A 25,791-nucleotide genomic window follows, 5' to 3' on the forward strand; every position below is an offset into this window, starting at 1 on the left:
AACATGGACAATTGAATTAAGATTTATTAAAAATTTGATTTTGCGACATAACACTGCTTTACGTTAATTTACGTCAATTATGGTCTTGCGCACCTGGCCTCATTTAAATATAATTGAGTGACGTCATCGGTATGAGACCAAAAATAAACCTTCTTCATGAGACTGCGTTGTGGCTTTTAAATCGTAATTTCAAGACTGAATATAACAACAGGGAACCCGGAGCCAATTAGCCATGTTTTGCTGTCTGAATATACTGCCAGCTCCCCTGCAGGTACCTCATTTTGTCAATTACGTTTTTGTTTTGTTTTGTTTTTTTTAACTAATTGTTTTCTGAATTGAGTCCACAAACCAAAAAATTGCAACAAATTGTACTGCACAGTGTTAACTTCTTCAGGGAGACACTAAAGATAAAAAATGAGATAACTGTTATTGTTATTATTGTTGTTGTAAATAATAGGTAACTCCAAAATGACTGAATGAATAATTTGAAGTAATGTAACGCCAAGTATTAATGTATAAACTGAAGTATGTCTGCAGTGTTTTGTTTTTTATTGAATTGGGTTTCATACTAGATACCACTCAACCGTGTTTGATGTATTAAGAAAAAAAACCTGACTTTTCAGATGTGCATGGAAATGTGCCTTGGGCAAGATGTGACCGAGGAAGGCAAAAAGGCCAAAGTGAGAAGCTCCAAAATAGAACAAGACCTCTCCGAGCAGGCCCAGAATGAGATGAAAGTGGTCAAAATACTTATGCTGGGTAAGATTATGATGTTGGGATTTAAGTATATCAAACATTTCGGATGGGACTGTCTTAACTTGTGTTTTAGGAACTGCTGAGAGTGGAAAGAGCACTCTCATCAAACAAATCAAGATCATTCACAGTCACGGCTTCTCCAAACAAGACCTTATCAGCTTTAAGGTGCAGTTCTCTTGTTATTTGGCCAAGGGTGTCACACTCATTGTTGTCCTAATTTGATATGGAGTAGGCTAGATTACAACATAATGTTTTTCTTTCTTTTTAAAAAAATAATAATAATAATAATAATAATCTGTCCCTACGGAAGCCTGCAGTCATAGACAACCTTCTCACTTCTATGAAGTTTGTCCTCCGAGGAATGGGGATGCTAAGGATAAACCTGGCAGACAAGAAGAACAAGGTGCGCATTTTTAAAAAATAATAATTTTCAAGGATTCAAGTGCCTTAAAATACGAATAAGGATGGAATTCTTTGTGTCAAAACGTACATGCAAATGATTAACAACTCCAGATCCGAAATAACTCCTCTTGATCTGCTTCGTTGTCTTTAGAGTCACGCTCGCTCCATCCTGTCATGTCGCCAATGTTTGGGCAACGACCAGGAGTTGCTTCCCTTTGTGGCTCATGCTTTCTGCGCGCTGTGGGCCGACCAAGGGGTGCGAGCGGCTGCCGCCAGAGGTTACGAGTTTGAACTCAATGACTCTGCCCTCTAGTGAGTTGTGTGAGACAAAAAAAACCAAACATATTATTTAATATTATTGGGTGAATTGATTGACATTTAAAAAAAAAAAAGCTATAGTAAATTTGTCCAACTACAAATAGTAGCGAGGGTGCTCATCAAGACGTCATCAAAAGGCGTTTGACGTTATTCACGGTGACAGAAGCGAATCTGAAAAAATTTATGTACTATGCCAATGTGCATTGTTTGACATTTAGTTAAAGGGACGGTGCGTTAAAGGTTTCCAATATTCAGTTTTTTTTAAACTCCATAATGAATCTCAATATGCACAAAAAAAACTCATCAATGTACATATTATTTTTATTTTATATTTTTATTCCAAAACCTCTTCTGCCCAAATCTGGTCAAGAAATCGATACTAATTATCCGTGTCCACCTCGTCTATAATTTTTACTCTATTGCTGCCAATTTAAAGCGGTGTAGGCAATGTAGCAAAATGTGATGGTGATGCTTTCCCTCTTAAGTTTCTTCCAAAACATGAGTCGAATCATCGCCCCCAATTACACCCCTACCGAGCGAGACGTTCTCCGAGTGAGAGTGAGGACCTGCGGCATCATCGAGACGCACTTCCAAGTTGATGACATTATATTCCGGTATGTCCACTGGAATCATTGTTGGTTTGAGCACAATATGCAAACAGCAACCGCCAGCACCTTAAATATATTATGATTGTATGATTGAGGCGAAGATTCAATTCAACTTCCACAAAAACCGAAAATTGTTTTTCAGTTTGTCTCACTTTAATACAGCTTTCACTCACAATTTTCCCCATGTACTTTGTGGCTTATCAACAACAATGAACACTGAGTTCTTAGGACTGACAGCTCTCATCATGGACCTGCTGTCCACACTCATCATTGTTTCCTTCACTTGCTGGAACAGACGTTTGACCTTGGTAGAAGTCACAGACACTCTGACCCCATTGGAAACTCATTACCTGTGTCACCAAGGCCCTTTGGTGCGGCTAAATGCCATATCATATTTTGAAATGATTTTTCCTTTTGGCCCTACGATTACGCAGCCAAGAGCAACTCTTTTCTTAAAAGTGGCTGGCCAAAAACAAGACCGAAGTTTCACGTAGTAGTTACTTTTCAGATTGCTGCTTGTGATGGGAAATCAAAATGGCGAAATCCAATCAGTCTCGATCGGTCCGAATGGACATCTTTGCATTACGTTTTTCTCCCCCCCAACTAAAATTAGGCCAAGTTTATTTTTTTTTTTTAATTAATAATTTTACCTTCCAGTACTAAATTATGGTTTATCACTAAGGACTCATCATTATCTCATCAATGTGAATTATTCTCATCTCATATCATCATTTTGACAGGTTGTACGACGTGGGCGGCCAGCGTAGTGATCGAAGGAAATGGCTGCGTTGTTTTGACGATATGCAGGCTTTGCTGTTCGTCGTATCCCTGAGCAGTTATGACATGTCTCTTCCTGAAGACCCAACCGTGGTACGGTAACGAGGTGAATGTTGAGCAGCGCTAACCGATCCCATTTTTAATCCACATTGTTTGTGCCTGGAATCTCTGTAGAATCGGCTGCAAGAAAGTTGTGAACTTTTTGCGTCGATCTGCACCAACGCCATCTTCAAGCTCACCTCAGTGGTAGGTACCAGATTTAGGGCAAGAGGGTGGGGTACATCCTTGACTGGTTGCCAGTTAAACATGAGACACGTAACCATTGATGTAATTTTTCAAAAAAAAATTTTAAGTTGTTGCTGTCAATATTTCAATACAATGAACAAACCAGTGGAAATTGGATTGGCATTCTCCAGAATGATACATTTAATATGCAGCCTGACGACAATGTCAAATATACAGTTTATGCACTTAAAGTAAGTTGTATATGAGTTTATACCTTTCCACCATTCGTCTTTCAGATTCTGTTCATGAACAAAACTGACCTTTTCCAGGAGAAGATACTCCTCTCTGGAAGACACCTGAGATTCTACATTTCTACTTTTCAAGGTACTGTATGCATTAAGAAAAAAAAAATTCTCTGTAATGGCATAAAATTTTCCCTCCAGAAAATCAGCTCCAAACCATGTTACTCATGTGTTCATTCCAAATTTGTTAACTTTGCGGTTCCACTGCATCTTGGCCTCCATTCCAGGACCAGATGCAGACGTGGACGCTGCAGCTCGCCACATCACCACCATGTTCTTGACAAGCAATGCGGACAATCGGCTCATATTCCACCACTTTATCACGGCTATCGACACCGCCAACATCCAAGCGGTTTTCCAGGTTGCCATAGAACAGATAATGAAGCACAACCTCACAACAACTCAGCTCCTCTAACAGATGAATTATTTTAGATACCACTTAATTATGCCACATTTGTTTTAAATTATTTTAAATAAAATATTATTTTGTTATGATGTTGGTGGATTTGTTCTGCCCCCACACACTGAGAATTGTAAATACTGCTAAGAAGACCTATGATGAATGAATTTTCAATTTTGGTCAGCTAACTTTGGCAAAAGTAAATTTGTGGAGCATGTGTAACTATTTTTGTTGGTGAAGGTGAATTCTCTCAATCTTTGTGTTGAGTTGAAATTAGTGACAGGAGACGTGATGGTTGTTCAACTTGTTTAATTCCGTCCGCACTAACACATGACATGCTCTTTATCGGCGCACTTGGTACAATATATACACAATATGTAAAAAGCATTACAATGAAAACATACCTGCACAAACACATGCACTGGTCAGCTTCATACGAATGGGGTATGAATAATTTTGGCCTTTATAGCTATTGGTTATCAAGTCTATTGATAATCCATGATTGATACAATGTTGCAGCTAAGCCTCCATACAGTCAGCAGGGTCTTGGGAGAGGAAGATGTCGGCTTTGCACTTGAATGTCGTCTTGTCGCCAGAGAAGAGTTCACAACTCATCAGGTTTGGCACAATGTCTCTTATACAGTTGGACTGTAGATGAGAAAAATGCATTTTAGTGTGGTCATTATTGAATAATTTTAGAAATTATTATTCTATAGACAATTTTATTTGCGGTAAAGTGTATTAAAATATATATTTCCCCTTATTACTGTTTATCAACCACTTTTGTTTAATTGGTATTAGTGATAAAAAAATAAACAATTAAGTGAAAAAAAAGTAAAAGCAAATGTTTTCAAATTTTTAAACACATAGATAGATAGATAGATAGATAGATAGATAGATAGATAGATGTCCCTGTCCACATTTACACACGCCCTTTCTCTCTCATGCATTCTCTCTCGCTCTCCATCAAAATGCATGCATCGATACACAAACATTTTAACATCCTTATATAAAGTCAATAAAACACTGACCATTGTCTTCAGGCTAAAACGGAGTGCTTCTGTTTCAGGAAACCAACTTTCTGATGGTTCCATGTCAGCTCCCCTCCGGCCGTACGGTGATCTCCGGATACCCGACAGCAAGCCAGACGCCCTGCCCACCGAGTGGAAGTTTGGATTGGCCACCTGCTTGTACCATGCATCGGTAGGGCTGCAGAGCACCAGACCTGAGAAAACCACACAGGGCAACAGCAGAAGTTTCGCCCGCATCTCTGAAAAAGTGGAGCTTTCAAACAAGAGAGCAAACCTCGCCGTCGTCGGTTGTGTGCTCCTTTCACTATTTTCCCCGCTTCTTATAGATTCCTGTTTGTCGCTCCCTTATTTCTAATCGCCCCCCCCCCCTTGTCGGTGGTGAGCACGCACACGAAATACTACAAATCCCAGAGTCCAGTTCGGCTTGAATTATATTTCCATATAGCCTTTAAACCAATTGTAAATAAACAAAGAAAATTGGGGAAAGTGCTCGGTAGCCCATATCAACTGCTCAACTGAGACCGCTCATGCCCCCCCCGACTACACTTCATTCATTCATTAATTCATTCATTCATTCATTTATTTGTTTGTTTATTTATCTATTTATTTATTTGTGTCTATTTGTGTATTTATTCATTTAACTAGTTTATTAATTATTTAAGTAAATAAATAAATATGTATTTATTTATTAATTTTGTTAATTATTTAGATTTATTTATTTAAATTTATTTATTTATTCATTTATTCATGTGTCTATTTATTTGTATATTTATTTATTCATTTATTTAACTAGTTTATTAATTATTTAAGTAAATAAATAAATATGTATTTACTTATTAATTTTGTTAATTATTTAAATTTATTTATTTATTTTATTTATTTATTTATTTATTTATTTATTTATTTATTTATTTATTTATTTATTTATTTATTGTCGTACTTTTTTCAGTTCATATGACTTCAACCAGTAGGTGTCGGTAATTCCCATGGAAGCTGGTGCCACCTCGCCATAAAACAACACGAAGAAGAAAATGACGTCACTTCCCGTTCACAAACGAGTCGTGAATTACATTTCCTGTTCACCAACGAACAAAACTAAGAGAACGAGTCAGTCAGTGAATGATTTGCAATTCCAGTTCATTGCGAGAACGGATCAGTGAGGGAACGAGTGAATGGGTCAACTGTCTTCCTTCCCGTGCACCAACAGATTAATCAGTGAACGTGTTGCGTCTCCTGGCGTGAACTATGTAAGCCAGAATGTCGATTTACAATTTGCCAAGGAGAGAAAGAACAACTCACTGAAACACCACTTCTTTTATGCACGTTTTCTCCGAGCTAACGGCTAACTTTATTGCAGAAGGGATGCGCCGTTATGCAAAAACGGGCAGATTATGCTTCTCTTTGGGTAATCTTGATTTTATAGCACTTAAAATAACGTGTATGCATATATATGCCTAAATATTGTTATCCTATATATCTACTGCAATTTCACATTAGATTGCTGGTTTGAAATGTACTATTATTATTTTAATAAACATTAAAACCTGTTAAAACTTGTCTGGTGTTTTATTTCTTATTTTTTTTTATTTTAATAAACATTAAAACCTGTTAAAACTTGTCTGGTGTTTTATTCCTTGTTTTTATTTTTTTGAGCATGAAAACAAAAATCTGACATTTGGTTAACTGCTTTATATGACAATATGTATTTACGTTGTGTAATGTGTTGCTCTCCCCGAAATAAAGAGCAAGTAGTCAAATACACATTCTTGACACGTACCAAAAAATGCATAAAGTTATTAGGTACCCCTGAAAATGGTGGTGAACCTGATGGAGTGTCCATCTGACGTCACAGATCAACCAGCCAATCAGGAGGTGGGGGTGAGGGCGGGTGTGGCACTTTTCACTTTCAGTTCAGTTTTGGCCATTAAATTTCCCTAATAAACTGGCCTGTTATTAGGTACACTTGAAAATGGCGGTGTACCTAATGGAGTGTCCGAGTGACGTCACAGATTAACCAGCCAATCAGAAAGTGGGGGTGAGGGCGGGTGTGGCACTTTCCACTTAAACCAGGGGTGTCGACCTCCAGTCCTCAAGGGGCCGCGTTCCAATATGTTTTCCAAGTTACCCTCGTTAAGCGCACCTGCGTGAAAAGTTTTAGCCACTTTCCCGGTCAAAAGGAGCTAAAAGTTTTCACGCACCTGCACTTAACGAGGTAAGCACACGGACACTCTATTAGGTACACCGCCATTTTCAAGTGTACCTAATAACAGGCCACTTTATTGGGGAAATATCATGGTCAAAGGTCACAGGTGTCAAGCTTTAGTCCTTGGGGCCGCGTTCCAATATTTTTTCTAGGTTACCCTCGTTAAGTGCACCTGCGTGAAAACTTTTAGCCACTTTCACGGTCAAAAGGAGCTAAAACTTTTCACGCAGGTGCACTTAACGAGGGAACCTTGGAAAACATGTTGGAATGCGGCCCCAAGGACTAGACTAGACACCTGTGACCTTTGACCATGATATTTATAGTGGTTGAAAAAAGAGAAATTTAAGATTAGAGTTACAAGTAAATGAAAATTATTTTGTGAAATCTACCAAGGACACTATCTGTTAAATGTATTATCATCACGGTTACAATTGCAGATGACTTCAGTTTTTCAAAAATAATTTATTTATTGCATCATGGCAGACAGCCAGCAGTTCAAAGTCTACTTGAGGTCATTACTGTATAACAAGTAATGTGCTCAACTTTTTGTTATATAACTTTGTGATAAGTTTGTTTGCGAGCAAGGTTTATTGCTTCCCCCAACGTAGTTCACTAGCCAAACACGTACACATCACATGGACTATAACAAGCTCTTCATCAGCCATTACATCAAAGATGAACATAAATCAGCACAAAATATATGAATAAACACAAATATTCATATGCAAACTATGTTTTTTTTTTTTTTGAAAAAACAAGTCATTTGACATTTCCTTAAAATTTTCAATAATACAAAAGCACTTCTAATTTAAATGAAGGAATGAAACCAAGCACAAAACTTCATTTATATAACCTGTGACAACTCACAGTGATTAAAATCCTAATATACTGTATAACAGAACATGAGGATTTTCAACTATTCACACCGCTGTAACAATACCAGCAAATAAAAGCTCAATGTCCAGCTCAGCTTTTCAATGAGTTCAAACTAATATTTCCATGCTTACATTCAAGATATAATTCAATGTTTTGTTCTTCCAGCGATTTACCACTACATGAAAAGACTTGATCAAAGGGCCAGAATGACCATCTTCTTTTTTTTTTTTGGATTCCCTCAGCTCCTGGTCCATCGATGTCATCTTCTGTCCTTTCCTTCCAAGGACACTTTATGGTCAAGCATAACAGTATCTGTCTTTTTTTTGTGTGGCTGAATCACTTGGACGTTCGAAAAACAGTCAGATCCAGAGGCGCCTTGGAGGGAATACACCAATCATCTGCTTCCAAACTTAGTTTGTAGTGCCGCAGGGCAGTTTTGTTAAAAACTGGCAGTCTCTCCACCGAGTCTGTCGATAAGGCCTGGAGAGACAAAAAAAAAAAGTCACACATATCATCTGCGTGAATATGAAATTTAGCCCTAGAATGGCAAATTTTTATCTTTCAATCAAATCATGAAATATTCAGTAGACACCATATTGAAATATTTTGTTACCTTTAAGTGTATAACTGCATCAGTGCCATGACCCTCCATGGAATAAAGCTGTAAGTCTCCTTGAAAGTAGCGAGCGTAGAGACGAGAAATGGGCAGACCGTAGCCAAATCCAGCCTATGAATAAATACACATAATAATGTTATCTCTTAAAATAAGTTGAATATATTATGTTTCAAATACTCACCAGAGGGGCTCTATGTTTCTCCCCTATTTGTGGTCTGGGAGCCGTGGAGTACATGTAGCTGAATAGACGTTCGGTTTTCCGGAAAGGAACTCCACCCCCTCTATCACTCATCTGTCGAGCAAAAGAGATTGTCGTGGCTTTGTCAAAACTTGTAACAGCAACAATGGCTAGTTACATCGATTTTTAATTATCCAACGGTGTTGTAACATCAAATTAGCAGAAAGTAGCTAATCCCGTCGAATTATGGTAATTGGGTGTTAGAGATTTAAAGAGATTTGAGGAAAATTTTGGTCACCTTGATTGACAAGTCCTCTCCACCAACTGAAACCAGAACCTGGATGGGCGGGAGGATTCTGCTGGCCTCGTGATTTTCAATAGTTGCCCTCATGGCGTTCTGCAATGAGAACACACGCTCATTTACTTTTATTCAAAAATTTCAATCCTTGATTGGTGCCCTTGCATCCTTTCTGCTTGACCAAGAAAAACAGCACATAAAAATAATGATCATTTATCTTTTGCATGATTATAATTTATTCATTTGTGGAGATCAAAAATAGTTTATCATTACCTTAAAGAGCTCAAAGAGCATGTGGTACAGGTGCGATGGGATGTAAGAAATCTGGATGGGCTGTCTGATACTGTTTGCTAAAGAAGAAAAAAGGCAGTTTAAGTTTTAGATTGACATGAAACACCCAACTAGAATGTGATTATCTGTATTGAATTAAAAATATTTCTCACCGTTCATTTGTCTCAACTCCAGCTCAGGTGCTCCCAAATAATATTGTTCACACATTAACTTTGCGCTCTCATAAGCATCTAGAGAGACAAAAATTTTACAAAATATGATAAATATGTGAAGCTCTTATAATTCATTGTTACGGACAATATAAATCGAGTCTCTGAACTATCATTTTGGAGTCACACATTGAAAATGAGTTAAATTGAAACAAAGCAATATCTTCTCTATAATTTTACAGTACTTTAAATGTTTTGAGAGAAACCACGTAGATTTGCTTGCATGAAACACCCAGAAAAGTCTCACATATTGTATATTTGCATCTTTAGCTGGTTACAGTTAGATCGATTTAAAATATATGGGACCTGACATAATACCAAGTGACAGCCTTAGAATTTGTCATGAAAAAACAAAGGCTTACCTCGTACAACCTCAGATACGTCACACAGAGAGTCAATGCAACCAATGGTACCAGGGTGAGTCGGGTTTGTGTTTCCGCTGAAAACAAGTGCTGCAGACAGATAAAACTACGTATTAGTTTCATAAATAGGTCATTGGATTATAAGATTGATCTCAAACCGTATCTTATGGTCATGTGATTCATAATCAGAACACAGAAATGATCTGGTGACTGCATACAGGTCAAAGATTGTGTGCTCTAGTTTTTTTTTTTAATTTTTTTTTTACAGCTGCTACTCACTGTGTTGGTTGATGAGCATGCGGATAGAAATTCGGCTGGTGTAAAAGCGATCCAGGAAGTATTGCATGTTGTGGTCAGTCACAGGATCCTGCTGACCGTAAGCCTCCTTGTACTCAATAACTCCTTGGGCCATGGTAGGGACGACCTCATTGTGCCTGTTTCTGATTGCCTCCAATACTTCTACAAACCTAAGATGAAAGCCAGAAGAGCACCACTGTTAACATCTGAACGATGCTGTCTGTTATTTAATCCTTAAATAGTGCTTACGTCTGGAGAGTTCTCTGATCATCTGCGCTCTTGTCAAGAAAATCCAAGATCTCCATCAGGCTTTGGATGTACCTTAAAGAGAGCTTAAGTGTGACAAACAAATACTGAAGACAACCAGATCCTTATTGTTGCGTCACTGTCAACTCTACATTTTATGGGCAAGTTAAATAACATAAACATCATGAAGCTGAGATGAAAATATCCCCATTATGTGGTGGGCCTCTGTGGCATTTCGAAGAAAATAATAGCAACATGACACTAAGCCACGCCCATATCAACCCCGATGTGACTTGATCTGGATATAGTAGTGACGTTAGTCTGAACGTAATGTTCCCTTCAGCTACAACAACATGCAAGCAGGAAGAGGAAAAACAAGATGAAGAAAGGCAGTGATGTGACTAGGAAGTGGGACAAAGTTCATTCGCTCTCACTACTTCCCCACCCTCTTGCGTTGTGAAGGAATCTGTTGGATTGCTATTTATAGCAAATGGATTTAAGTAGCTTGATAAAATTCAAAGCATTTGCAACAGAAGTGCGTCTTACACAAGAAAATTGACTTCTTTGTTTACTAAAAGAGTCTGGCTGCACATCAAGTGTCAACCAGGTCAAGTTTTTGTGAGATGGCAGATTTAAAAATTAATCTGTAATCAAGGCATTCATAGCGGTGATATGCACTGTATAAAAAAAAGAAAAAAACTTTTAAACTCAGGAATCCATGGAAAACAGGGGGTGAATCCTTGGAACAAATTACTGCCAGCTTTTTTCTTTCAATTAGGGATTGACTCGGTTTTAAAATAAAGAGTCACAAACAAAATTAAAGTCACTGACCAGCTCTGGACCAGTTGCACGGAGGATGTCGCCAGCAGTTTGTCCGGCAGCAGATCGATTTCCTTCATGATGTTCGATAAACGCACAGGAAGCTCTTGGCGCAGAAAGATGAATGATGTGCGCTCGCATGCGTTGGTCGAACCTTGAGAGTACAACAATATAAGTCCAAACATATAACATTTGATAAAAACAACAGCATCGTTGGACAATCATTATATATTTGAACTGCCAGATTAAGTATGATGATGGTGTTGAATTAGTAGGCGAGGTTGTTTGGAAAATTGTGTTTACCCACACAAATTGTTGAATTGCATATAGCAAGGGTGTCAAAGTCATTTTTTTCTCGGGCCGCATTGTAGTCATAGTTTCTTTTGGAGGGCCATTATGACTGTCAACCCAAATAAATATATGAGCACCTTATATTATATCCAAAGCTACAAAACAAACTGACAAATAACGCATTTTCAAATCAGATGAATAAAAACTGGTCGAATATTAAAAAAATATATTATCAAAATGAAGACAATTTGCAATTCTAGTAAAGACAGAATTTGATGCACAATTTGTCTGCACGGGCCACATAAAATCATGTGGTGGGCCGTATCTGGCCCCCGGGCCTTGAGTTTGACACCTATATTATAGGTTGACTCGTCCTATCAGGAAGAAACTGCATCTCGAATAAAAACTAAACCAAGTGTAAACAGCCGTCCAAATAAAGTGCAATTAATGAACCAATTCAAGCCATCGTTTCATTAATTATCGCGAAAATGTGAACAACACTTACCAAAATCCAAGAATTGCTTCATGGAAAGCGGAGATGGCGAAAATTTGGAGAAATGGTCCACATGTTTAGGAACGTTGGCCACAGCTGCCGCTTTCACCATGGATCGAACAAATCTTATTCTGCTCGTCATTGTTAAAAAATAAAAATGAAAACGTGTAGCTACAATAAAATGCGGCGACGTAATTCACGCTCGCGATGCTCCTCTTTACATTCTGCAGCAGCACTCGTGAAGTGCACATTTATTATACTGTTTACCGCTTCTCAGCCAATGAGAAGGTGAGGTGGGCGGAGCCAGCCATTCCAAGAACCGTATGGAGTTGTACTGTAGCAAGGGAGCGTAAACAAGGCAGGCAGTCGGATTGACCCGGTCATGTCGGGAATTACATAACGTTCTCTCTCGCTCGCTGATAAACAACCAGGATGGAAAATTGCTGCACTCTGTTGTCATAATATGCAATCATCATCAACATGTTTTTAAAGACTAAAACACAACAAAAGATAAAGTTTTAGACACTTTAGTAGTGATGCTCATTTTGTTCAATTTCTATTGGAATGAGCATAATCTTATTTGACTTGCAATTTGGCCAGCAAATGGGTGTGACTGGTTGGTTGTCTCTGTGCTCCATGAGATTCTGGTCCTGGCGACCAGTTCAGGGGGTAGTCTGTAGTCTGCCTTTCGGCCGTTGTCAGATGGAATAGGCTCCAGTGCCCCCAGCGACCTTGACCAGGACAAGCTGTGTTGAAAATGGATGGATGGATGGATGGATGGATGGATGGATGGATGGATGGATGGATGGATGGATGGATGGATGGATGGATGGATGGATGGATGGATGGATGGATGGATGGATGGATGGATGGATGGATGGATGGATGGCCCAGACTGTGAGCTAGCAAAGCCCTGTGAAAATAATACAGTAGCCCACTGGAGTCCTGGATGAGTGGCACAAATGATCAAACAAAATCAAGTGAACAATGTAAAAATTTTTATTAGCATAATATTGATAACAATCTTCAAAGGCAAAAGTGATAATAGTCTGCTGCATAATTGTTTTAACACTAGACATGCAGGCCTGCAAGGTGTTTGAAAAAAAGATTTTTAAAAAAGTCTAATTCTCCACAGTAGAACATTAAGAGTCAACCTTCCGCCCATTTTCCAAATATTGTCTGAAAGTCAACCAGCAAGCAACGGATTATATTTGTAATTGGGAGGTTCTGGAGTGTAGTTCAAATGATCTTCAACAGTCACAGATAAGGATGATGGCAAAAAATGAAGGCACAAAACGCTCCATTATCCAATTTGCCTGCTAATACGCTCTTTCTTGATGGCAGTGATGAACTTCCATGTTTCAACACAATGAGAGAGGCAGATTTTTGATGGGAAATCCGGGTACTTGTCTTCCAGGTCGGGGTCCAAAATCGCTATCAGGCTTTGAAGAGATAAAAACATCAGCTCAAGAAGTATGACATCACTCACACAAAACAAAGATCACATTTTTGCTATATGTTCACGACCAAAATAAAAAGCGTAACCTTCTGCTTTTGCACAAGTCATTAAAGTACCTCCAATCTGGATTGCGTTCATCTGGTGCGTTGGGATTCTTAAGTTCCAGCACCAGCAAGTCATGCAGCTCCAGCAGGAAGGTGTCTGTGCTGCTCCCATAGAAGAAAGAACTCAGTAGGCGGCGCTCAGTATCACCGAGGGTCTGCTTGTACTCCATGCAAACGTTTTTAAAAGGATCCTGTAGGGAAACAAACAGTGAAGAACAAATCCAAGTGCTCATCAAGGTTATTATAGTTGACGGAAACTGTCAACATAACTAAAGCTAAAAAAAAAAAAGTTTGCTAATGAATTTTTTTTTTCAATAAAAACTAGATGTTTATAAAACCTTTTTTTTTTTTGACAAAAATATCCTTAATTTTTGTCAATTAATATCATACATGAGGTCAAACTAATATTACAGCTAACTCCAAATAATGAATAAAAACTAAACTGAAAAATACTAATCTATTGTAAGCACATTGCTGGCTTGGCTACTAGTTGTTGCAAGCATTACCATATTGAGCATCAGCATAATTTCCGATTTGAGAGAGTTCAGCATCTGCCACAAGGCCACACAATGTTTCAAATAGCACCAACTCATGACCTGCAGCACACAAAATAAAGGCACCTTTGAAAATACTGTATAACAGGGCAAAAAGGCAAGAAACAATTATGAGTTGCGGCCACCTTGAGGACACAATCCGATATCTGGCTTCCCATCCGCAGTACGTCCTCCAGGTAGCTGGACAGCCGCATGTGAGAGTCTCCCCCATCCGTGGCGAGGAATCCCAGGGCCAACTCCAAAATGGACACGGCCTCGCATGCCTCGCTGTAGTCGTGGAGCTCCTTGGCCATTGCCAACATGGTCTGGGTGGTGAGCGGCTCCTGTTGGCATACGAGTTGTCAATGCTCGGTAGACGTCTGTGTGATGCTTTCATGATGGCAGCCTAACTCACTTGTTTGACTTTCTCTTGGACGTTTTTCAGGAGGTTATAGTTGCGGTCGGGCCTGTTCACAAGTGTTGGGATGCCCTGTAGTTGAAGGGACGGACATAGAAGGGGAGAAATGCATTTCAGTGCCACGGCCTGGCTGAATACCTTTGTCTGGAATAAATAGATGTGCTCATTTTTTTGTTAGTAACAAATTAATGTTGTTCTACTTGAAGGCACAAGTTACAACAAACTATCTGTTGTCATTTATGCAAAGATGGTAGCTTCAACTAAACAGGTGACAAATTTGTGAGTAAATGGAGAATTGTGGCCAATGTGAGAAATTGACCCGATTGGGCCGCAAAAAAAAAAAAAAAAAAAAGTGGGGCTCTGTTCTCACATTGAGGTTGATGATTGGTTTGCCCAGAAGGAAGCGGGAGAAAATCTGTTTCTGGATCCTGGGCAAATCGTACTCGCGAATGGTCTCCTGGCCCTTTTCCACACTGTACTGGGTGTTGGCGAGGACCAGGGGCATCAGATCCCTGACCAGCTCGTATTGGATTACGTGTTGGTCTGTCAAATCTACAGGGCTAACCTCGTAGCTGGGTGAGGGGAAAAAAAATAATCATTAGTCCACTCCTGGAGGTATTTTCATACAGAAATTATATACACCCGTAATTTCTGGACTATAAGCCGCACCTAAATATAATTGTATTGTTTAATTTCCATATGTAAGAGAATATGCACACATTATACAACATGATCAAAATCATGAAAAATCCATAGATAGGAAAGCTTATGCAAAAAATTGGCGGTTTATAGTCCGGAAAATACGGCACTCACAAAGCAAGGTAAATGCAAATATCAATAACAAAACAAACTAACTAAACAAAAGCAAAACAACACAAAATGAAACAAAAATCAAACAACACAACACAAAACAAAAACACACTTTTAAGGCCCCACTGACGTGCTCTGCTTACCGGCTGCCAATTTATCCAATTGGTTTTTCTATTAAGCGAGATCAAAGTTTGGGGGCTCATTTTAATACATTGAATTGTATTAACAATAAAAAATATATATATACTATATATTTAGGCTTTTATGTACGCTTCTGTTAACATACTGAACATTTTTGTTGACAAAACATTTCCCAAGATGAAGCATTTGTTTTCCTTTTCACCTACAAAGAAAAATATTTGTGGAAAAGATGAGGCAATCAATGCTGGTGGAAAAAAACAATTTAAAGCTGTCAGGTGAAATAAAGGGGAAAAAAACCCCCAACAAAAGCAAATCTTTTTTTAAAATAATGTCATTGTAATTTACATTTTCTTTCCGGCATTTTCCTACAAGCAGCAGAATCGAAAACCGTGGCTGAATCGAAACTGAATATACACTGGTAAGCTCAAAATTATGTGGAAATTAAATTTTTTTATGAATAAAAAAATAATGAGCATCCTCACCTGGTTTTTTCTCCCGTGTGATTATCCACACATCTGACTATGTCATTGTGCAGGCCGATGAGGTAGCTAACCAGGGCGGTGGAGCACAACCCGGGGCCGTGCCGCTGCGGTAACAGCACCTTGAGGTCACTCTCGGTGTCAAGGTCATGTTGGCAGAACTCAGCAGGCACTTTGATATCATCTGGTAATGCCACTGAGGTCAGCTGACACAGTCAAACTTGTTGCATTTACAAGCGATGGTTTTAGGACTCACCATAGGTTGCCAAAGAGGATCTGAGCTGATTCCAGGTCGTCAGGAATGTGTCGATGTGCTTCCTGTTCTGGGTTCTTAATGGACCTGCAAAGAGATGTCAAATATACAAAAATGATGTACACGAGACACGTTGATGTGAGTGGAGCCGCTGTTCCAGTACCCGTCTGGCTGTTGAGGAACTGGGCGATGGTGCCGCATGAATCTTCTGTGATGTTTAGAAATTGCTTAAGGAGTTCTTTGTGGAGAGTCAGAATGTCAGGCAGGTGCCTCACCAGTCGCAGTTCTGCTTCCTGAAATGATAAAGTGATCCAGCGTTCATTCTTCAACCATGTTTTCAGTGTAGGCCGGGATTTCATTTACTAACCTTGTTAAGAAATCTCCAGAGCACAGGAAGGGTGTCTTTGCCATCGTTCAGTTCCACCGCATGGTTAAGATGTTGCAGAGACACTTTCTCCTTGCAGCTCCACACTGCAGAACAATGGAGGGAGGAATCAACGCGAAGAGAAGGCAAAAAAGAAGCTGGGTTGTCTCTCAGCAGCCACATGATGGGATTGCCAGAATTTTGAGAGTCCGTCTGGATGGATATGTTCATTTCCTTCAGTTGGTTATCCAAGTGCTGCAGGGCGGAGAGTGGAATTTGTGAAACTGAACATTACTGCTGCTTACATCACCGAAACGGAAGTTACCTTCAGGTTGGGTGTGATGCAGAGGCTCATTTGTGTCTCCCATTCATTTCTTCTGCCATTGGTGGAGAGTATCAAAGAGTCACCTGAAAGTACAGGATTACATCATGGAAAGCAGATAACAAAAAAACAAAAACAAATCACGCGGAAATGTTACGTCTCCTTGGACCATTTTATAGATAGAGCATAGTTTTCTCACGAGTAAACTTAAATAATGGAATTTAGTAGAAACTCCAAAATCCCAACACCCTTTATTCCATAATGCATGATTGAAATGTATCGTTTCAGACCTTTTAGAAAAGCCCATCATAAGTGAGGAACCGCAGTAAAGCCCAAACAACGGATGAAAATTAGCTACTCTGCTAATTTGGGCATATTTACATTGATGCTTTTGCATACATATTGATTAATATGTATTGTCCAAATTCAAATAAGTAACTAAATAAATTAAAAAAAATTAAAGGTTAAAGAATGTGTGTGTTATACGTATATACAGTACATGGAACAACTGAGAATATAAAGTATTCAGGAAAGGTTAGTTTTAGTTTGTTTTTTTTACAGCTCTGCTGAGGTTCCAGGAGACCACTGATGAGCAGGTGAGCAGCGCCGACTGTGTCATCTGTCCCTTTTCCCAGACTTCTACCAAGATGCTCCTTGTCTTTCTTCAGGTGAGCCAGTAGAAATGAACACGGCTCAGTGACTGGAGGATTGATGATGGAAGCAATAGTCTGTCAAAACACAGACATCAGTATGAATTTCATCTTCGCCAAGCATGCTCCAAGCATGCTCCAAAAAAGTTATCGGTGACACCTGTGAGTGGTCGAAGGTGCCGACCAGCATGGCTAAATGGGTAAGCATGCGAATGACTGTGAAGGGAACAGGGGAAAGGTGCTTGGTGTCCATCATGTCTGCATTGTCCCTTCGACCAGGGTCGCCAAGTATGTGGCCTGTCTGAGTGCGGTCACTCCTGAAAACAAAACACGCGCAATGATGCTAAAGGTACTGTACATGACCTTTGGATGTCAAGCCTCTGCTACTACACCCTCCAGGATTTTTAAGATTATAAATTTGAATTTATAAGAGTGAATTACTATGTATATGTCGGCCACTCACCTGCTCTGGAGTTGACTAAAATTGTTCACGGCTTTGTGGTTTATCCCACCAATGGGGGCTTGACAGTCAGGGCAACGCTGTGTCTCCATAGGGAAGCCACACTGGTGAGAACAAGGTAAAAAACAACAATGGAATATGAAAACAAATAGAGATGCAGAAAGAGATTCTCTTTGGAAGAGAATAAAAACAACAAACCTCTCCAACCGTGCAGGGGTGACCATTTGGACATGCTATGATAAGAAAATAATTCAGAATTGATATGTTATCAAATGAATTATTTTTAAAATCAGACTAATAGACGAATGAGATAAAAAAAAAACAACAACTTACTGTACCACCTGAGTGGTTCTGAATTCCCCAGAGCTTGTTGAGCCTCTGCTAACTTGTCCTGCGGCATGGTTGGCAAGAAGGTGGCCTATTGTGGACAGACGAAACGATGAAATCTCAAATAACTTTAATATCCTGTCAAACCCATCTTAAACCATTGCTAGTAAAAAATAAACAGCTTACATTTTGTCTTTACAAAAAAAATCATCTGGATATGCGCCTTTCTCAAAATAATTGTATTCTCAAACAAAAATGAGACCTGTGGCGACTTGTTAGCTTAAACTTTTTAAAAGCCTCTCCAGTTAACAAATCACTTTTGACATCTGTTTGTAATTAAGTTTGCACCATTTTTTGGACACAAAAATCCTGCTCTAAAAGGTTTTACAGTACCTGCATGGTGTTTGGTTCAATTGCTAGCTGTCGCAGAGGTGCTACGATCTTTTGGTTTGTGCAAAGCAAAACAGCAGCCAGGTGAACAGCCAATGCCAAGGATGCACAATAGTCCCCGGATGTTCCAGGAATGACCTCCAAAGGCCCAGGATGGTTGGTTACCAGAGCACGAGCAAAGGCCTTGACCTTTGGGTTAGCAAGCACTTTGGAAGTGTCAATGAAATTCATCAGGGCGCAGAAAAGCTGCAAGTGGTGAACAAAGAAAGACACAAAAAGTCACGCTTGACCTCGCCAACGCTTGCTTTGCTCCTTATTTAGGACATCTACAGTACCTCCGTATCTTGACGCAGACTTGATGCGTATCTGTGCAGAGCCAAGAGCAGGTAAACTGTTGCTCTCTGTGGTGAAGTTGTGCACTCCTAAAAGTTAAAAGCCAAAGCAAATGAGTAAAATTCCAGTGAATACATCAAACAATCCAAAAACATTATTACCTACCTGGCAAATCTTATCGAGGCAGTCCAACTGGCTAGTTACGATTGCATCTGAGAATGCATCTCTGATTTTCTTGTAGGGCTCCCCGTACACAAGATAATGGTCAACTAGGATGGCTTGTACAGCCTAAGTGTGATTCAAATGAAATATATGAAACCAATAAATGACTCAATTTTAGGGGAAAAATCACAGGACTCTTGATCTAAAAATGTACAGGTTTTAAGAAGAAAGTGGGCCGTATGTGGGCCCCCGGGCCAAACTTTTCCCACCACTGATTTTCCAAAGTAAAAAAATCATCATCTCGGACAACCGTACCTTCTGTTGAACTTCTTCAGGAAATAGCCAGTGCTTGTCATTTGTTTTTAGGAGCTCTTGGGCAAACTCCACTCCGCGTTGGCTGGTTATTTTACGAACCAAGTAGACACGATACCAATTGTTGCCACTGCGACTACACAAGTTCACCACACTCTCCAGGAAGGCGTCGCTTTGACTCGGCTCTCCTCCGTCCGGCATTTCTGTCGTGATGGGTGAGCATTGTTCAATCACAACACAGCAGCAGTCGGTCATCATATATGGCATTACTCACCAGTAGCAATGATAGTCGCTGCTAAATCCAGATCCATGCGCACTCTCGCTACCAGCTGCAGATACTCCACTGTGACCAGCGTCTCCTCGGTCAATGGGCCAAGCTGCTGCGGGACCCATGTCAGGAAGGGAGTTTCGCGACACATGCACGCCTGCTTGTCCGTGTCCGACCTGAACTGGAAAGTCTCAAACATGGCATCCTCCATGCGAGAACAAAATCGATAAGAAATTAGCTATTGTGGAGTGAAATGAGATCTTGTGCTCTTTCCTACATCCAAAACTTGAGGCATTGCAAACAATAATCAAAACATCAGGACAAAGTAAATTGGGGGGGTAAAAAAAAGACTTATATTTCCAGAAAAACTGCTTAAAATACTCCAAAATGTTCCTGTACTCAGAACACCTGACTTATTACAACAAAAACGTTTGAATCAGGTTTATTTGTTGGAATGAGTGATTCTAAATGTTTTATTTTTACAGTAGATCAGACCCCTTAAAAACTAAAATTGGAGCGTTACAAATAAATATGTATACCTGCAGGCAATCCAGGTAGATACAGTACAGTTTGGTTTTCTCTTTTTTCTCTAGTATGTGGCACTGCAGTAGGTGTTGCTGCAGGTAATCTTTCACGTCGTCAAAACTGTGAGGGAGTAAAATTCATGGCCTGGTTAAGCAGGGTAAACACATTGCAATAACATTGCCGTGGACAGACAGACGGACAGATGGTGAGCAAGAAAAGACAAGCTTGCAGGTACCATGTAGTTACCAAACAAGTTAGCAGGTTTAGTCACTGTTATACTACCATGTCCATAACGTACAAAAAATAAATTACAATGCATAAAAAAACGTTGGCATATCCCACCTGTACTTCAGCAGAAGTTTAAGCAGACTTGATCGAAACACTGGGTTTTTATCCGCAGAGTCACCAAACGGAGAGAGCACCTTGGTTGTTGTTTGCCAATTTTCTGACAAGATAAGAACAATGCTGCTCGTCAAAAAGAGACACCGTAAATGATTGAGACAGTTTTGTTCTGCTTGAAAAAAAATGACGCATTGATAATGATTGACGGGTGCCCAGGCCACTCATGAATGTTAAAGATGGACGAGCAAAATTGAACAAAATGCCCATTTCTGGAAACTCCAAACATGTATAAGTACAGAATAAGAAAGTAGGTACCAGTGAGAATAGGAGCAGCACTGGCTTCCACCAAAAGAAAAGACAGCAAGTGGTGAATGACAGCTGGGCATGGTGGAGAGTTGTCCTTGAAGCACACGCTCGACACCAAGTCGATGAAGAAAGCGTTGCACTGATTCCTGAACAAAGCGTGTTGTTCAACTCGAACCCTGCACAGAAGGTACAAGAGCATGAAAGTAGGAAAAAAATACATATGTTCGAAAATAATTGCTGCAAACAGGTTCACTTCATGGGGATTTTGAAATGAATCCAAGTTCCACTATCACCAACCGTAAGTCTTCACAGGGAACAGGGGTGAAGTCATCAGGAAGTGCCTGCTTACAGCGAGGACAGACATGCATCTGACAGGGGACCAGACACTTTTCGATACATGAGACACAGAAGATGTGCTCGCAGGGCAAACAGACAGGATCACGTGGGTCTCCTTGACACAGCGAGCACCAAGGGACCGAACTGAACCTGGACACAGCAAATAAAAACAGACTCATAGACAGGAAGACAATCTGAGACACTGATGAAGAGCAATCAATGCTACCTGAAGACTTGTTGGACAGCTTCGTCTTTGCAGATTTTCAGCAGGCGAACCATCGCCTCGAACGGCTGCTGACTTTTAAGGTCAGAATTTTTTTCGAGAGCCTGAGAAAGAAAAGTTCATTCGTTTTTATGGTGCCTGACTTTATCGGTAAAACTGGCGCACAACTCTCACCAACCTGGTTGAGTAGTCTCATGTGTTTCATCACTAAAGGTGTTATCTCGTTCTGTTGCGTCTCAAAGTGCTCCACAAATAAGGACAGTGAAAATATCCGATTCCAGCGAGCGCTGAGAAGTAGAAGTAAATAATTCATTTTGTTTAAAAGCTTCTTTCATTTCATTTCGACTTACCGAACTTGGCTGGCAATCGTCTTGCTCCTGTCTCGGTAGTGTCTTACACTCTCCTCCGAGCAGACCAGCTCAATCGGGACCTTGAGTTTGTTCACTCGTCTAACCCAGGCTTGCATTTGGGCATTTGTCTCCAAGGGTCCAGGTTCCAGGTATTCCAGGCAAACAAGAGCCGCATACACATCGAGCACCTTGAATACATGACACAATTTGTGAAATTTTTGTTTGGCGGTGTGCCGTGAGATTTTTTTTCAGATTTCAAAAATGGACTCTAAAAAGTTTGGGAAACACGGTTCTAGACAATGTGATGAGAGGAAAGTAAAAAAAAAACAAAACCCCAGAATGCAACATCTATTGCACACCAATTTTTGCAACTTGAATTCAACTATACACACTTAACACAACAATACAAAACTCACCAGCTCAACTCCATCCGTGAAACCAGGAGTTCTTAAGAGGTTGTCAGTCACCTGCGGTTCAAGGCAGACCATTCTGAATAGGTTCTGGAGTCGGTTCTTGGACTGGTGATAGGCAGCATGGACCCACGGAAGCGCCGGAACTGCATCGGTGTCATTCAATTGACAGCGTAGTTCATTGACACAGGTGTTCAAAGCTGCATGCAAGAGCTAAAGCATGCAAAGAGCATGGATGAATGCACGGTTTTGTACACATGTACTAATTGATATCACCGATGTTGCAAATACTCCAACCTTCAAATCCTCTTGACGGTTGACATTAATAGTCAAGAAGAGGAAACCACACAGGTAACGATCAAAGAACTCATACTGCATCTCTGGGGTGTCTTTTGCTATGTATTGTCCCAATGATGTTTTGGCAAAGAAATCAATGAATCTTTGAGTATGACCTAGCAAGAGAAATTCAGGGTGAACCAAAGTCAAAAGATCAACAAGTGCAATCTCTCTGCAATGGATCAATACCTTCATTTTGACGCGCATGAACCCAGAGTTCCTCTAAGTAGTGCTTGATCCTCCCACAGAAAGGCATGTTGAAGGTAAAGTCCCTGCCTTGAGCGATGTAGCTTCGTACAAGAATTGTTTTTGTCTCTGAACTGTTTGAGGGAGAAAATGCACGATAAAGAAAATAGTCCAGATTTGAAAGTTCCAAAATTGCTCTCATACTCAAAATGTAAAACTGCCACACCAATATTTGTGATTTTCTAACCAATACCAAATATAAAGTCAATTCATGATTAATTAATGAAAAATGAATAAATAAAGTGAATTGAAAGTATCTAAATGTAAATATTATATTTTAACACGTCATAGCAAGTACCATTCAAAACTAAGATTGCAACATTTCTTCTGCTTAATGTAACTACAAAAGACAAAAAAAAGCACAATAAGAGAAACTATTAATCCCTGATTCAGGTTTAAATTGATCACTTATCGGCTGTTGGTTGAACATAAAAAAGGCTTATGCAGATAATAGGCAAAATGTGAAATATCAGCCCCGTTAACGGGTTCGGCCGATAATCTTGTCTATGCCGATAATCTTGTCTATATAACTCATTTGTGTATTCCGACAACTGGCACAAATGAAATCACTCAATGTTGATAAGGCAGTATTTGTTGGGTTGATTTTGAAGGCTATGATGTCCACCTACTCAAGAGATGGCTGTGGAATTTCCAGCAACTTGTCATCGGCGAAGATGTCTAACCACAACCTCTTCACAGAGGGACTACGGTCTTCCAGTAAGATGTCCAGGTTTTGGTCAGCGTCAATGACTGAAACCAGTTGAGCCAAGGCAGGGGTCACCACGGCCTGAATGCGTTTCCATAAAGAGTGGCTGTAATAATAATGATAATAAATGGTTAAAACTTCGAAAGACAAATGTTGTATTGTGCGAGGATGCCACTCACCAAAATGTACCTCCTTCCTGTAAAGCGTCAATATTAGAAGCCACCAGATTGACCCAATTGCTTGAGGTGGATGAAAAGTTGCTTTCACTTGCTAGCAATAAGTAAAGACGGTTCTTCAGAATTTGCAGGAAGTCACCTGCCAAATAAACGGCACCAATGTTAACCAGGGACACGAGCAAAAAATTTACTAAGTGGACACTACCTTTTACTTGGTCAGAGTCACTGAGAAGAATCAGAAGAGTCTCAAGTCTTTGAGTGCTGCGCCAGCCCCGGCCTTGCTGATCCCTGAGCATGCCGACTGCACTCTGCACACAGCTACGCACCAATGCTGTGGTGTCCAGGGCAGTGTCATCTTTGTTCTGCACAATAACAACATTGTGTAGTCAACAAAAGCGGTGCCAGTAATTGAGCCCATTTTATCCAGCTCAAATTCGGGTTCAATGAATCAATGGATTATTCGGCATTTATATTGATTTACAATGTGGTCAAAATAATGATGAGGGGGTGTGGTTTCTAGCAACCCTTTGTTAAGCACCCAGAAATCATTTGCGAAATGAACTAAATAATAATCGTTACATTTCTAAAGCACCCCTGAAGTTGGCATTTAAAAAAAAAAAAATTGAAAATAGCAGATCGTGGCCCTTGTTCAACACTGAAGCAAATGAGGTTTGTCTTACATGCTCAACATCCATTGTGTCTGCTTCCTCCTCATTCGCATCATCAACCTCACCCGCCTCACCCGCCTCACCTCCCTCACCTGCCTCTAGAGCTGTTAAAAGATTTTGTTTAGCACCACCAAATGTTATCAATCAAATGAAAAATAAAATATCTCCCACCTTGAGGTTGGTTCATCTTTGTTTCAAACAGCTGACAAATTGTTATGTTTTGCAATTTTCTAATGCCTGTGAATATGTCCTTTGGCTTTCTGAGGTCATCTAGATGCACCGAGGTCCAGGGGTCTGTCAAGATTCACATGTCTTGAAATGACTCTTTCGATATTTACGACAAAATGCAAATTAGCGACCATACCGCCATGAAATCCAACATAGGCAGTCCCTCCTTGAACCCTTGGAAGCCTGGTGATAAAGTAGACGAAAACCCTGGAGTCCAAATCATCTTCAGTGATCTTGGTGATTTCATTTACAGCGGAATACCTGACAATTAGGCAGCAAAAGTTCAGTACTGTGGCACAAGTACATGGAAATGCCCCAAAATGATAGTTGCTTACTTTGCAGATGCAATTAGATGGAGACTATGAGTGGCCTCCTTGAATTCACTCTGCACGATGAGGACCTTGTCGTCGGGTCCTTCGCATACGTTTTGTTTGTCAGCGGTGAGGAAATTTCTACGAGAACAACATTGGACTGCTTTCATCATCCCAACAACACAAGTCGAAGAAAATGGTCACTTCCAAAGCTTGCAACCACATCCTTGTAGGAGTTGTTTTACTTGCTTCAGACTTAACAAAAGTCAAATGTAGTATATAAATTTAATTAATAATAATTTCATTTATATAATCTAATAATTCGATTTATTTACATGATAATATATAACAATAATGTTAATTGAAGTTAATATTTTTGAAATATCTGAATTTATATTTTTACTTGGACTTTAACACATCATTATGAATTCTTTGCTTATTTTGCAATGTAGTATATACATTTAATTAATAATAATTTCATTTATATAATCTAATCATTTCATTTATTTATATAATAATATATAACAATAATGTTAATTGAAGTTAATATTTTTTTAAATATCTTAATTTATATTTTTACTTGGACTTTAACACAGCATTATGAATTCTTTGCTTATTTTGCGCATTCAATAAGGATGAAGTGTGTCGATAATAGTATGTAAGCCGTTTTATCCACAAACCTGATTTCCTTCAAGAAGAGGTGTTCCGTGTCAAACTGCTGGAGTGAAAGAAGTGTGACACTTTGCAACATTTGCTCCAATGGTTTTAAGTCGGGTGCAGTGAGAAGTCTGGAGAACGTTGTGACCTGTAGTTTGGAAAGCAAATCAGTTATTAAAAAAAAAAAA

General features: G+C 39.6%; 4 protein-coding genes across 9 annotated transcripts in view; 1 reads left to right on the forward strand and 3 right to left on the reverse strand.

The window, feature by feature from the left end:
- Nucleotides 1-106: 106 nt before the first annotated feature.
- LOC148384186 (guanine nucleotide-binding protein G(o) subunit alpha-like) lies at nt 107-3,883 on the forward strand. Of its 2 annotated transcripts, none has more exons than XM_088358647.1 (10): nt 107-271; nt 624-759; nt 830-921; nt 1,067-1,159; nt 1,310-1,470; nt 1,962-2,090; nt 2,825-2,954; nt 3,036-3,107; nt 3,383-3,470; nt 3,616-3,883. In XM_088358647.1, exons 1-10 carry the CDS (start codon nt 233-235, stop codon nt 3,801-3,803), a joined length of 1,128 nt encoding a protein of 375 aa, XP_088214773.1. In that variant the 5' UTR covers nt 107-232; the 3' UTR covers nt 3,804-3,883. The 2 variants fall into 2 exon arrangements, with proteins under 2 accessions (XP_088214773.1, XP_088214774.1); XM_088358648.1 differs by having other exon boundaries at nt 3,416-3,470.
- A 204-nt stretch (nt 3,884-4,087) lies between these two features.
- On the reverse strand, nt 4,088-5,154 carry LOC148384187 (neuropeptide B-like). The gene is made up of 2 exons (XM_088358649.1): nt 4,820-5,154; nt 4,088-4,436 (listed from the first exon to the last, which is right to left on the reverse strand). The coding sequence occupies exons 1-2, from the start codon at nt 5,054-5,056 to the stop codon at nt 4,308-4,310; spliced, it is 366 nt and encodes a 121-aa protein (XP_088214775.1). The 5' UTR covers nt 5,057-5,154; the 3' UTR covers nt 4,088-4,307.
- Nucleotides 5,155-7,464: 2,310 nt separating this feature from the next.
- Nucleotides 7,465-12,239, reverse strand: LOC148384188 (pyruvate dehydrogenase (acetyl-transferring) kinase isozyme 2, mitochondrial-like). 2 transcript variants are annotated; one of them, XM_088358347.1, is made up of 11 exons: nt 12,011-12,239; nt 11,227-11,368; nt 10,399-10,470; nt 10,132-10,319; nt 9,853-9,942; nt 9,434-9,511; nt 9,264-9,340; nt 8,991-9,089; nt 8,696-8,806; nt 8,512-8,625; nt 7,465-8,378 (listed from the first exon to the last, which is right to left on the reverse strand). In XM_088358347.1, exons 1-11 carry the CDS (start codon nt 12,138-12,140, stop codon nt 8,235-8,237), a joined length of 1,245 nt encoding a protein of 414 aa, XP_088214473.1. In that variant the 5' UTR covers nt 12,141-12,239; the 3' UTR covers nt 7,465-8,234. The 2 variants fall into 2 exon arrangements, with proteins under 2 accessions (XP_088214473.1, XP_088214474.1); XM_088358348.1 differs by having other exon boundaries at nt 10,399-10,481; nt 12,011-12,177.
- Nucleotides 12,240-12,974: 735 nt separating this feature from the next.
- LOC148384189 (E3 ubiquitin-protein ligase rnf213-alpha-like) overlaps nt 12,975-25,791 on the reverse strand; it is a 29,112-nt gene continuing 16,295 nt past the window's right edge. For all 4 annotated transcript variants that reach the window (XM_088357451.1, XM_088357449.1, XM_088357450.1 and 1 more), the window contains exons 29-67: nt 25,627-25,751; nt 24,971-25,087; nt 24,772-24,896; nt 24,579-24,701; nt 24,420-24,511; nt 23,945-24,101; nt 23,743-23,878; nt 23,487-23,669; nt 22,801-22,931; nt 22,573-22,727; nt 22,282-22,488; nt 21,866-22,053; nt 21,694-21,802; nt 21,519-21,619; nt 21,254-21,442; nt 20,966-21,132; nt 20,651-20,753; nt 20,323-20,428; nt 19,790-19,988; nt 19,519-19,718; nt 19,207-19,329; nt 19,044-19,130; nt 18,712-18,954; nt 18,325-18,409; nt 18,190-18,224; nt 17,995-18,095; nt 17,692-17,848; nt 17,441-17,609; nt 16,885-16,967; nt 16,563-16,814; nt 16,359-16,488; nt 16,199-16,282; nt 15,946-16,126; nt 14,883-15,084; nt 14,510-14,584; nt 14,241-14,438; nt 14,068-14,157; nt 13,574-13,752; nt 12,975-13,440 (exon numbers count right to left, since the gene is read on the reverse strand). In XM_088357451.1, the coding sequence (XP_088213577.1) occupies nt 13,302-13,440; nt 13,574-13,752; nt 14,068-14,157; nt 14,241-14,438; nt 14,510-14,584; nt 14,883-15,084; nt 15,946-16,126; nt 16,199-16,282; nt 16,359-16,488; nt 16,563-16,814; nt 16,885-16,967; nt 17,441-17,609; nt 17,692-17,848; nt 17,995-18,095; nt 18,190-18,224; nt 18,325-18,409; nt 18,712-18,954; nt 19,044-19,130; nt 19,207-19,329; nt 19,519-19,718; nt 19,790-19,988; nt 20,323-20,428; nt 20,651-20,753; nt 20,966-21,132; nt 21,254-21,442; nt 21,519-21,619; nt 21,694-21,802; nt 21,866-22,053; nt 22,282-22,488; nt 22,573-22,727; nt 22,801-22,931; nt 23,487-23,669; nt 23,743-23,878; nt 23,945-24,101; nt 24,420-24,511; nt 24,579-24,701; nt 24,772-24,896; nt 24,971-25,087; nt 25,627-25,751 (5,526 nt within the window). In that variant the 3' untranslated portion in view covers nt 12,975-13,301. The remainder of the gene's footprint in view (nt 13,441-13,573; nt 13,753-14,067; nt 14,158-14,240; nt 14,439-14,509; nt 14,585-14,882; nt 15,085-15,945; nt 16,127-16,198; nt 16,283-16,358; nt 16,489-16,562; nt 16,815-16,884; nt 16,968-17,440; nt 17,610-17,691; nt 17,849-17,994; nt 18,096-18,189; nt 18,225-18,324; nt 18,410-18,711; nt 18,955-19,043; nt 19,131-19,206; nt 19,330-19,518; nt 19,719-19,789; nt 19,989-20,322; nt 20,429-20,650; nt 20,754-20,965; nt 21,133-21,253; nt 21,443-21,518; nt 21,620-21,693; nt 21,803-21,865; nt 22,054-22,281; nt 22,489-22,572; nt 22,728-22,800; nt 22,932-23,486; nt 23,670-23,742; nt 23,879-23,944; nt 24,102-24,419; nt 24,512-24,578; nt 24,702-24,771; nt 24,897-24,970; nt 25,088-25,626; nt 25,752-25,791) is intronic.

The sequence above is a fragment of the Syngnathus floridae genome, chromosome 17 (genome assembly GCF_059516105.1).
Source record: "Syngnathus floridae isolate MCC-2025c chromosome 17, RoL_Sflo_1.0, whole genome shotgun sequence".
Classification (NCBI taxonomy): Eukaryota; Metazoa; Chordata; class Actinopteri; order Syngnathiformes; family Syngnathidae; genus Syngnathus; species Syngnathus floridae.